Consider the following 12,936-nt stretch of genomic DNA (forward strand, 5'->3'; position numbering starts at 1 on the left):
TTTCTATGTTTTTGAGTGAGGCTTGGATTGCTATGTATTTTCCCTTTAGGACTGCCTTTGCAGTGTCCCATAGGTTTTGGACTGTTGTGTTTTCATTCTTGTTGGTCTCCATAAATTGTTTAAATTGATTTTTGATTTCCTAGTTTATCAGATCATTCTTGAGCAGGATGGTTCTTAGTTTCCAAATGTTTGAGTTTCTTCCAAATTTTTCCTTGTGATTGAGTTCCAGTTTCAAAGCACTGTGGTCTGAGAATATGCAGGGAATAATTTCAGTCTTTTGGTATTGGTTGAGACCTGTTTTGTGACCCAGAATATGATCTATTTTGGAGAATGTTCCATGTGCATTCGAATAGAATGAGTATTCTGTTGTTCTGGGGTGTAGTGTTCTATGTATATCTCTGAGGTCCATCTGGTTTAGTATGGCATTCAAAGCTCTTGTTTCTTTGTTTCTGCTTAGGTGTTCTATCTATTGCTGATAGTGGAGTGTTGAGGTCTTTGTTGATGTATGGCATTCAAAGCTCTTGTTTCTTTGTTTCTGCTTAGGTGATCTATCTATTGCTGATAGTGGAGTGTTGAGGTCTCCTACTATTAGTGTATTTTTATCTATATGTTTCTTTATTCTGGTTAAGAGTTGGCTTGTGTATCTTGCTGCTCCCCTGTTGGGGGCATAGATATTTATAATTGTCATATCCACTTGTTGGATACATCCTTTAAGAATAATATAGTGCCCTTCTGTGTCTCTAACTATAGTCTTTAGTTTAAAATCCAATATGAGAATTGCTACCCCAGGTTTCTTTTGAGGTCCATTTGCGTGAAAGATGGTACTCCATCCCCTTACTCTCAGTCTGAATGCATCTTTGGGTTCGAAATGAGTCTCTTGTAGACAGCAAATGGATGGGTCATTTCTTTTTATCCAATCTGCAACCCTGTGGCGTATTATGGGATGGTTCAAACCATTTACATTAAGACTGATTACTGAGAGATATGATTTTAATGTTGCCATGTTGCCAGTAAAGTCTTTGTTTCTATAGATTGTGACTTTCTGTTCTGTATCACTCTTGGGGCCTTTTTACTTTTATAGAACCCCCCGTAATATCTCCTGTAGGGCTGGTTTCGTGGTTACAAAATTGGTTAGTGACTGGCGATTCTGAAATGTCTTTATTTCTCCATCAATTCTGAATGACAGCCTTGCTGGATAAAGGATCCTTGGCTGCATGTTTTTCTCTGAAAGAGCTTTAAATATGCTCCCCCAACCCTTTCTCTCATTCCAGGTCTGTGTAGACAGGTCTGACGTAATTCTGATGCCTTTGCCTTGGTACGTGAGAAATTTCTTTGCCCTGGCCGCTTTCAATACTGTATCCTTGCATCTAATATTTGCGAATTGCACTATGACGTGACGTGGCGTAGGTTTGTCGTGGTTGAGCTTGGGAGGGGTCCTCTCTGCCTCTTGGACACGAATGTTTGTTTCCCTTGCTAGATTAGGGAAGTTTTCAGCTACAATTTGTTCAAATATCTCTTCTAGACCTCTGTTTTTCTCCACCCCCTCGGGGATGCCGATGATTCTAACATTGGATCGTTTCATTGAGTCAGTAATCTCCCGTAACCTACATTCGTGGGCGTGGATTTTTTTAAGACCATCTTCTATTTTCATTTTTTCCTCTATTAACCCATCCTCCAATTCACTAACCCGTTCCTCTGCTTCTGCGACCCTGGCCGTCAGAGCCTCTAGTTTTGCCTGCATTTGGCTCATAGAATTTTTAATTTCTGTCAGATTCGCTCTCATTTCTGTCCTTAGGGATTCTATATTCTCAGTAACCTTTTCGTTAATAGTTTTTTCAATTCTACTCATCATTTTGACCATCGTTACTCTGAATTCCATTTCTGATAATTTGGTTACATCCATATCCATTATTTCTGTGGCAGAGGCCACAGAATCACTGTCTTTTCTTTGCTGGGGGGGGCTTCTCCTTCTTGTCATTCTGATGAAGAGAGGTTGCGGGGTTTCCAGAGCCCAAATTATTGACTGGGTCCCAGGCCGTGCCCCTTGTTTTATAGGGATCTTAGGGATGTGGGCTTCTTCTGACCCATGCAGTGTGCACTTGTTTTATAGGGAACTTAGGGATGTGGGCTTCTTGATTTTTCAGCCTGCCTTCTGGGGGAGGGGCCTGCCGCACTGATATTCAGGCAACCCTGTTTGGGTAGAGTCTCCTTGTCCCCTGCGAGGGGGGATTGTGAGCCGGTATTTCCAGGCTTTTGTTCTCTGGTGGCTTTCCCTGGTGGTTTGCTGTGCCTCTTCTGAGAGTCAGAGCAGCAGTGGCCGTATCCTAGCCTCTGTCTCAGAATAGAGAGATCACATTTCGCTCTCCACTGAGCTCTTCTGGCCTCTTTAACTCTGTTTCTGTTGGTGCTGCTAAACCCTACAGTGTCCTGGGATGTGCACCCCACATCATCGTCCAAGCCCTCACTTCCAGGGCCGGCGCGTCTCTGTCCTTTGTGTTTCTAACACCGCCAGCCGCCCCTGCGTGCCTGGAGCTCCGTTTCAGTGTGGTTTGCGCGCGCACTCCAGAGCTCTGGTTTTCAGACCGGTCGCGCTCGTTCCCCGGCTCACGGTCTCAGTCTGCTCTCTCGCGGGTGCTGGTCTGCGAGTCCGCCCGCTCCCCAGTGTAGGTGGCTACCACTTCCTGGTGCCTGAACCCGGCGGCTTCCTCCCCCTTCTGTTTATCTTCCGATATCTGTGCGCAGATTTACGGCTACCCGCTTGGTACCTTAATACTCAGGGCTGGAGATGTTCATTTGTAGAGATCCAGATGCATCTTCCTGTGTCTCAGGCTGGTTCTGTGGGTTCAGGATGATCTGGTAGATATACAGCTTGACTCGGGACCAGCTGAAAACGGGACCCCTACTCCCAGGATGGAGTGTTTTATAAACTAAATTAGGTCATTGGTTGGTAGGTTCAAGGTAATTAGGCTCAAGTCTTCTGTCTTCCTACTGATATTCTGTCTGCTTAGTCAATCATTTGCTGAGAGTGGACACTTGAAATCTGTAGCTGTAATCATGAATTTGTCTTGTTCTTTCAGTTCTGTCAGTTTTGTTTTATATCTTTTAAAGCTCTGATTTTAGGTATATATACATTTAAGGTTCTTTTATTTTGTAATAAGGTAACTCCTTTGTGATTATGAAATGAACATCTTTATCTCTGGTAGTATTTCCTGTTCTGAAATCACCTTTGATATTAAAATAGCCATCCCAGCTTTCTTTGATCAATGTTTGAATATTACATCCTTTTAATTTTTCTGTGTCTTTATATTTAGAGTTAGTTTTCTGTAGAAAGCCTTTGTTTGATTGAGTCTTGATTTTTCATTCAGCCTGATAATCTCTGCTCTTTGGTTTTGAACATTTTTATTTCATTTAATTTTTGATGTCATTGAGTAAATGTCTGTCATCTTGCTACTGGTTTTCTCGGAGTCATTTTTGTTGTTTTCCTGTTTAGCCTGCATCCTAAGGGCACCTCAGGTGGCTCAGTCGGTTGAGTGTCTGCCCTCAGCTCGGATCATGATCTCAGGGTCCTGGGATCAAGCCCCGTGCAGGGCTCCCTGGTCAGCGGGGAGCCTGCTTCTCCCTTTTCCTCTGCCCCTCCCCCTGCTTGTGGACTCTCTCTCGCTTACTGAAGTGAATGAAATCTTTAAAAAAAATAGTCTTCATCCTTTTGGATCAATTGTTTATTTTTTATGGTTCCATTTGATCTCAGTTATTTATTAGCTCTATTTTTTCTGTTGGTTTTTAGTGGTTTATAATTTACATTATCAACTTAATGTAGTCCGTATTCAAGTAATATTGTACTATATCAAGCATGGTGTAAAAACTTTACAGTAGCATACTTCTGCTTCCTGCCTCCCATCTTTTATATTGTTGTCATATATTTTATTTCTACCTATGTTTAAACCCAACACTAGTCTTTAAAGAAGATTTAAAAACTAGTCTCTGCTATTCTAAACAATTTTATGTAAGTAATTCCCCACACATGACCCTTTCTGGTGGTCTTCATTCCGTCCTACAGACCCTTGCTTCCATCTGGGATCATTTTCCTTCGGCATGAACCGTTTGTTTTACTCAGAATCAGTGTGGGTGCTGTGATGAATTTACTCCATTTTGGAATGTCTGAAAATCTTTTTATGTAGCCACTTTTGTTGAGGCATATTTTCAATATATAATTTTATGTAGTTTTAAAACCAATCGTGAATTGATTATAAACACTAAAATGATATATGAGTGTAAGGAATGGTTGCTGTCTCTAATTATAGTCAGGTTTTTCTCTCCATCTCTTTCTGAGTTCAGTATAGAGAATTATTTTCTATGTGTAGTAGAAGTTTCACCCCCAGTGCAGGGACCATGTGATATTTATTTTTATGACCCCAAAGCCTCGTGCAGGACTTGGCACTGGTAAAAGTGTGCTCAATGAGTTTGTTGTTGTTTTTTTTAAGTAGATAGATGAGGCTTCCTCCATTAAGCCTGCCATATCCATTCTATCTAGGAAAGCCATAACTGGTTGTTTAACAATACTGCTAATTTAAATGGTTTTGTTTGGAGAGGGTAAAGGAATATCAAGAATTCATGAATACTGATGGGAACTTCTTTGACTCTCTCTGGTCAGGGTGGAGCAGGACAAACGTGAACTGGGTTATGAGGTACATCATTTTGTTCTTTCTGGTGGCATTGAGGTGAGTGGTCAAATACTTGGAAAGCACTTGCAGAAGCAGGTACTGTGTGCAGGGACCTACACTAAGCATCATGGGGGACTTTCAATCCTGAAAGAGTAGAGAGTAATAAAATTTGGTCCCTGTTTGGTAAGTGGTAAAGGTGTAACTGAAGCAAAGCAGACTATACATATTCTTATATCTTGGATGAAATAATTGTAATTTTTTAAAGAGGAGCACATACAAAATACCATGCTCTAAGGTGAAGCTGTGATTGATGATTGAACATAGTGCCATCATACTGTACTTCAAAGAAGTGATGACAGAGGGGCGTCTGGGTGGCACAGTCAGTTAACCATCGGACTCTTGGTTTCAGCTCAGGTTGTGATCTCAGGATCCTGAGATCAAGCCCCATGTCAGGCTCTGTGCTCAGCTCAGAGTCTGCCTGGGATTCTCTTTCCCTCTCCCCCTGCCCCTCCTACCCCCCAAATAAGTAAATAAATCTTAAAAAAAAAAAGTGATGGAATACATAGGCCATGAAGGATGCAGAAGGGAATTTCAGATGGGATGAAGACATGCCCAACTCTGGACAAGTGGATTGTCAAGGATACTGGGTAGAGGGTGCCCAGGGCTTTAAATGGTTTAGTAAAATTAGGCTTTAGGGGCTAAGTCAGTTAAGCGTCTGCCTTCGGCTCAGGTCATAATGCCAAGGTCCTGGGATTGAGCCCCGCATTGGGCTCCCTTCTCAGCGGGGAGCCTGTTTCTCCCTTTTCTCCCCACTCACACTCTCTCTCTGTCTCTCCCTCTCAAATAAATAAATAAAATCTTAAAATAAAATTGGGCTTTGGACTGATATGGAATTGGAGTTTGGTATTTATGGACTGCTCTGAATATTGAGTTAGAAAATTTTAATTTGGGGGCACCTGGGTGGCTCAGTCATTAAGCGTCTGCCTTCGGCTCAGGGCGTGATCCTGGGTCCTAGGATCGAGCCCCACATCGGGCTCCTCTGCTGGGAGCCTGCTTCTTCCTCTCCTGCTCCCCCTGCTTGTGTTCCCTCTCTCACTGGCTGTCTTTCTGTCAAATAAATAAATAAAATCTTTTTTTTTTTTAAAAAAGAAAATTTTAATTTGATTAGATAGAAATTTGAGCAAGAACAAGGATGTGATTGCAGGTGATATTTGAGGGAAATTATACAGGAGTTCCCTGAAGTGTTTGGAATACAGTGAGGTGTATTCCCTGCTGGAGAGCTCTAATTTCTAGCATCTGGGAATCTGGATAATCATTACAGCCACGGAAATGCAGAGAAGTTTGACGATAGAGGAGTCAGAATTACATGAAGACTGTCTCCCTTTCTGTGTTCTCATGGATCTAGGAATATAATCGGTTGGGCAGGTCCAAAGAAGCCAAAGGAGACAAAAAACATTAAAAAGAAGAAATAGATCAGATTTAGTTAGGAAGGTGGGCACCTGGGTGGCCTTTGGATGGGTTAAGAGGATTTGCTGGTGAGTCCTAATTGAAGAGAGCAGCTTAGAAGGAAGGAGACGATGGTGGGAGAAATTTCAGTAACGGGAGATGTTCTGAGAAGTTAAACAGAAGGGGGAAAAGATCCAGGTGACAGATTTAAATGGTGGTTGGGTCAAGTGGAAAAATTGCATGGGAAGGGAATAAAGACATAAAGACTAAGTGTGGGTGTAATGTTTCCACTGAAAGGGAAGAGGGAAGATTCTAGAACATTTGGAAAAGTGGCACTCCCAGAGGATAGAAGGACATTTCTTTCTCTGAAATTACAATTGCTTTAACCAACTACTGTCTATAACACTGGGTGGAATGGAGAAATTGGTTAGTGGGCAGGACCTAGAACCTAAATGGGTAGAGTCCAAAAGATCAGAGGGAGTGACATTCAAATAATTTTCTGTGGAATTTGATCTGAACCATCAGTTTCATGTGGTCTGGACGAGGTGCAGTGATTTGGGTTAAGCATGTGGTTTAGGGAGCTGTAGGAAGAAGCAAAATTCATCCAGTATCTGCCCTTTTTTCTACCCCTAATGAATGATTCTTAACCTTTTGGCAGCCATAGTTCGTTCTGGGAAGAATTCACTTGTATTCACCACTTGCTTTTTTGTAGACATTTTGATGGGTGTCACGGATGCTATAAATCCTCTTCATTACTCCCAGGGTAAGGAGGGCTCCAAGTCCTCTGGTATCTGAGTTACTAGTAGCTATCTTCCCAATACTATACTTAAATATAACTTCATTGTTCTAAGAAACATTATTGTATTTTGAGTCTAGCATAATTTTGAGAGGTCGGGTGTAAGAACCACGGAATCTCCCGATGCACTTGAACAGGTGGATATATCTGGGGGAACTTGTACTATTGTTTCTCTATATTAGGGCATATGTTGGGCAATTATTTTGTCAAATAATTGCATCAAGGGCATCTGGGTGGCTCAGTCGGTTAAGCATCTGCCATCAGTCATGATCCCAGAGTCCTGGGATCAAGCCCCGCATTGGGCTCCCTGCTCAGCAGGGAGCCTGCTTCTCCCTCTCCCTCTGCCTGCCACTCCCCCTGCTTGTGTGCACGCTCTCTCTTTCTCTCTCTCAAATAAATAAAACCTTAAAAAAATTCTTAAAAAAAATCCAAACAATTGCATCTAGTCACACCTAGGGAGTGCTAAATGCTAAAAACCTTACCTATGACAACATGATAATGATTATATCTGACTTGTCTGGTGCTGAGGTAGAAATAATGAACCCCATCCTGGGATATAGACTCTTTCTTATGTTAAAATATCCTAAGAGCACAGATTTGATTAAAAAAAGAAAAGAAAAGAAAAAGAAGGGTGAATTTTGGAATAGATTAGAATAAAATTAATAGAAGTTGGAAAGCCATGGATAGTCCTTGTCTTGACTCTTTTTCTTAAAAAGTTTTCATGATCATTTAAATTGATGTGCCCATGACTGTCTTCTGTTCAAATTGCCTGGCAGGACTGGAGAGAGGAAGTAACACAAGAGGAGAATGTTAGGGAGAACTGAAGGGCGGTACGGACAGGAGATGTGATCATTCTCTGAACGATGTGCAGAATCCCAGCTTCATGGCAGTGGTTTGGGGCAGGCACAGCTGGCTTGAGTTGTCTTGGGTGTATTATTTTTTCTAAAGGGGTGGGCACTTTGTTGATCAGTGTGCATTTTTTCAAAATTCATTCTTCATAGTGAAAATGTCCAGAGTAGTGTTCCAATGTCGGAGGTGGGAAAATGGATACTCTACTTTCTATTACTGAAGAATGAAGTAAGTTCTGGAATTTTGTGTGAAATGGTCTTAGATGATTTTGCATTCTGAGAAGCATTCTACAAAGTTAGCTTCGAGAGAAGGAAATTGCTGTAACAAAAGACGTAGCTAAAGGAAACTTACTATCCAAGAAAGCTATATCCGGAAAAGTAGTGAGTAGAGAGTGAGAATATCTAGTCAATATTTTTATTTAAAAAAAAAAAGTCTAAGCCAGCTCTGTGCCCAACATGGGACTTGAACTCACAACCCCAAAATCAGGAGTCCCATGCTCTACCAACCAGGCATCCCCATCTATCTGAGTCAATTTTTTTTTTTGAGTGGGCTCCACTCCCAGTGCAAAGCCCAATGTGGGGCTTGAACTCATGACCCCGAGACCAAGACCTGAGCTGAGATCAACAGTCAGACACAACCCACCGAGCCACCCAGTGACCCTATCTGAGTCAATATTTTAATAATATACAACTAAATTCTTTACAAAAGTTCATCTTTGAGGGAATGCTGGTCAAGTAGGATAGGTTGATACACACATCTGTATCTGCTCCTTCCAAAACTACACTGACTCTAAGGGACTTGAAAACAAGTACCAGTTTTCAAAGGATGGACTTAGAAGGATTAGCCAATAAAAGATTTCAATCTAGCGGCACCTGGCTGGCTCAGTCAGTGGAACATGCGACTCAATCTCAGGGTCATGAGTTCAAGCTCCATGTGGGGCACAGGGCTTACTTAGAAAAAAAGTTTTTAAATAAAAATACTGACTCAGATCTTGATCTTGATCTTGGGTTTATGAGTTCCAGACCCATGTTGGGTGTAGCGATTACTTAAAAATAATAAAAAAATCTTTAAAACAAATATTTCGATCTATTTGTGAAAGGCAAAAAGCAGGTGAAGGAATGGTAACTAATTTAGCAGAGTGAAGGAATTTACAACCCAGATGTCTGCAGAGCAGATTTACCCACGAGAAAGAAGTCAAATTACTTACACAGAATCCTTCAGAGATTCAGGATTTGGAAGTACCAGTTCTCAAAGAAGACAAGGCATAGATGAAGCTAGAAGAGTACAGCATGTTGAAATTCTGCAATCATAGCTGTTGTCACCTGTTTTTGCACTGCCCTTTGCAGTCACATGATGTTTGTTCCTATAGGATGTAGGACATTTACTCTCTAGAGCAGGGATTCTCTACCTCAGTGCTGTTGGTATCTTGGACAAGTATTTGTAGTGGGGAGCTGTTTCGTGCATTGCAGAAGTTCTAGCATCATTTCTAGCCTCTACCCTCTAGATGCCAGTAGCACCCCCCAAGTTAATGACAGCAAATAATGTCTTAAGACACTGCCAAATGGTCCTTTGGGATGGGGGTGGACAAAAATCACCCCAGATTAAAACCTATTGTTCTAGAAAACTAAAAATCAGACACCCTGGAGCTGGGACAGTTGGCATAATAAGGGCAGAATGAGGTACAGGGATGATAATCTGGGCACTGGGCAATGGTCCACATATTGATTTCTGGGATCTTTAGCTCTTTTTTCCATTCCGCTCCCAGTAACCGAGCAGCCACGTAACAGAAGGCTATAGGATCTTTTCCTAAAGGAACCAAATATCCCCAGAGAAGAAACTTCCATATACTGATATAGGTATATCGTAGAAAGGATTTACAAAGCTCATACCACAATGAAAGAAAAATTATCTCGGACGCCTGGGTGGCTCAGTTGGTTAAGCAACTGCCTTCGGCTCAGGTCATGATCCTGGAGTCCCAAGATCGAGTCCCACATCCGGCTCCCTACTCAGACCCTCCCCCCTCTCGGGTTCTCTCTCTCTCAGATCTCTCAAAGTCTTAAAAAAGAAAGAAAAAGTATCTCAAGTCACAACAATCATAAGACTTTTGATTGCTTATATTAAATCTTAAAAGTTCCCAGAGAGACATCCAGTCATCTATAAAGAGTTTGGAGTCAGAATGCTTTCAGAATGTATAATCCTCCCTGGATACCAACAGGCAGTGCAGCCACACCTTCATAAAATTCAGGGAGAATAATGATCAAACTAAATTAGATACTTTCGATCGTAAACATTAGCACGTTATACTTCCTGATGTGCACCTTGATTTTTTTAGTTGCTAGGATAACGTGGAGACTGTTTCACATCAGTTCACATACACCCGCCTCAGTCAGAGGCCGCATAGTGTGGCGGTTAAGAGCTCCGATCCTGGAGCCGGTCTGTCAGTTCAAATGCCAACTCGGGGGCTTACTAACCATGTGATATTGGGCATATCAGTTAGTCTCTGGAATTCCATGTTTTCGTCTGTTAAGGGTAATGAATTGTTACAGGATTTACTTCTTTGGGAGTTTATGTGTCTAGAGTGAATCAGTGTGTCAACCTAAAGTCCACTGATGGTCAGTGTTAGCCGTATCTCCAAAATACCCAGTTAGATTCGTATTTGATTAAATAATACTGTAGCCTAGTGGTGCTATAGCCTAGCCAAGTTGGTACATAACACTAACCATCACAGTTCACAGTCCACCTCTATCAACTTGGCACCCATACACATCTCCTTAAATCCTACTTAATCTCCAAATAAATAACAAACTCGTACTTCTATTTAACATAATACAACTATCCTGTGTACTAAAAAAAACCCTGAACCCTTTAGCCAGAAGAAAATGTCAAGTCCTTGGGTGATGTTAACTCTTCTCATTGATATCCTGTAACAAAAATCACACACACACACACACACACACACACACACACTTCATAACAAAATGCAGTTGTTTATGATAACTCCAGCCCTTGTTTCTGCAGCTGGTCATTTGATTGTGGCTAATACCTTCCTCCCTCCCTCCTTGCTTCCTTCCTTCCATCCTTCATTCCCTCCTTCCTTTGTTGGGGTAAGAGCACTTAATATGAGATCTTTCCCCTCAAATTTTTAAGTGTACAATTCAGTATTCTTAACTATAGGCACAATGCTGTACAACAGATCTCTAGAACTTTCCATCTTACATGACTGAAACTCTTCACCCACTGAAGAGCAACTCCCTTATTTCCTCTTCCCCCAAGCCTCTGGCAAAGACCATTCTACTCTCTGTTTCTGTTGGTGTGCTCTCCCAGGGCTGCACACTCTCCTAGCACGTGTGCACAATGCAGTAAAGGTCGGTGACAAGCGTTAGGCCAGGGGTGTGCAGATGTACATTGTGGTGTAGGCTGGTGACAAGTCGGGGCCTGATCTGGGTCCATAAGCAGCTGCAAAGCATGGCAGCATGTGCCCCAATGGCTTCATGCTCTGCCATGAAGGAGGCAGAAGCATGGGGAGAAGCGAGGGAGAAGGAGGGGGAGAGTTCTAAAGATTGCAAAGGGACAAACTTTTCTGAACTCCCCGTTGTATTTACCCACTGTGAAACTGTTGATTAACTATTTAAACAAATTGTTTGTCATGGTGAGATTGCAAGATACATCATATTTACTCTACAGATGTTTGTAGAATGTCATTTAGTTGAAATAGTTTCCAATGTAGAGTTCATAAGTCATACAGTTTGACCCTTGAACAATGCAGAGCCAAGCGGGGGCTGACCCCCGTGTAGCCGAAAATCCACATGTAACTTGACTATGAGGTTAAGACACAGCTCTCACCTTACATCGGAAACCGGGGATGTGCTGTATGGTGACTAACATAATATAATAAAAAATCATTAAAAAAAAAAAAAAGACACAGCTCTCAGAATGCTGACATCTCACTTCATCCTATATTATCTTACATATTTTTCTGAAAACATCTAGAATTTTAGCCCCCTTTTAAAAATGAAAAATAATTTCTTTAAGCTTTACTACCACATTATCAATCATTATTTAGACTCAAAAAGTTTTACTTCTGTCCAAGCCAGAACTCAGGATGGCTGCATTCTTGTTGGCCACTTCTGGCCACCATTGTCTCCGTGCCCACCTTAGTCCTCAGCTTGGTGTCAGAAATGCTGTCCCTTTGGGAAGCGCAGCTGAAGAGATGAAGAGGTTCAGGAATACAAACACCATTTAAACCATCCTCTGTCCCCATATCACTGTCTACTGTGTGTCTCTTCCGATAGTGATGTCTGTTTGCCACCATGCTGTTGGTGTGGCCTTGGGTACAGGGGTCTCTCTCTTTGGCTTGTCAGCCCTGTTAGTCCCTGAGAACTTGGAGTCTCATTTGGAACGTGTGAAGCTCCTGTGTCTGGGGCCATCACTGATCCACACAGCTAAGTTTGCACTTGTCTTCCCTCTCGTGTATCATATCTGGAATGGAATCCAACACTTGATGCAGGACCTAGGGAAAGACCTGAAGATTCCCCAGCTGCACCAGTCTGGAGTGGCTGTCTGGGTTCTTATTGTGTTGTCCTCTGTAGGGCTGGCAGCCATGTGAGGAGCTGAAGTTCCTAGCATTGTCTTCCTATAAATGATTCACTGACCTATTTTTCGTGTTTGATACTCTCCTCTCCACCCAGGGTAGAGTTTCCTGATTTGTATAGACCCTTTTGTGTTTGCACATCCCCTTGGAGCTCAGTGGTAGTAAAGTATGTTATAGAACTATAGCAATAGAAAAAGGTCCAGTTTCCCCTTTGTTTCTAAAGACGGAATGACTCAAAACTTCCCTTTTCCCGCCCCCAGCTTGCAGCCTACTGTGGGCCTAGGAGCCTTCATTCTCTCTCCAAATTGGGGCTTCATTTGCGCTGACAGTCAGCTTTTGGCTCCTTCTTTCAGAGACAGTGGAAACAATGCCAGCTCTGTGGTCTCTGCCGTGGGGACTGGGAGTGGGGCTTTGGGTTCCACGACCTGGAATTGCTAGCTTAAAGGACAGTTCTGTTCACTGATCAGAGCCTAGGGTCTTCAGCACCCATACAGTATGACTGAAAGAAGAGGGATTGAGGTGGAGGGGAATTAGCCTGCCCTAGCTGGCAGGTGCTTTGGGAAGAAGATATATAGCTTTTGTTGCAAAAGGAA

The 12,936-nt window shown here is 42.3% G+C and overlaps 1 protein-coding gene across 1 annotated transcript; it reads left to right on the forward strand.

Annotated features, from left to right (window-relative positions):
* Positions 1-11,788: 11,788 nt before the first annotated feature.
* LOC103670845 (succinate dehydrogenase cytochrome b560 subunit, mitochondrial-like) lies at positions 11,789-12,577 on the forward strand. Its single transcript, XM_040624155.1, has 2 exons — positions 11,789-11,931; positions 12,028-12,577. The coding sequence occupies exons 1-2, from the start codon at positions 11,855-11,857 to the stop codon at positions 12,356-12,358; spliced, it is 408 nt and encodes a 135-aa protein (XP_040480089.1). The 5' UTR covers positions 11,789-11,854; the 3' UTR covers positions 12,359-12,577.
* The last annotated feature ends 359 nt before the right edge of the window (positions 12,578-12,936 follow it).

Source organism: Ursus maritimus, unplaced genomic scaffold, assembly GCF_017311325.1.
Source record: "Ursus maritimus isolate PB19 unplaced genomic scaffold, ASM1731132v1 scaffold_7, whole genome shotgun sequence".
Taxonomy (NCBI): Eukaryota; Metazoa; Chordata; class Mammalia; order Carnivora; family Ursidae; genus Ursus; species Ursus maritimus.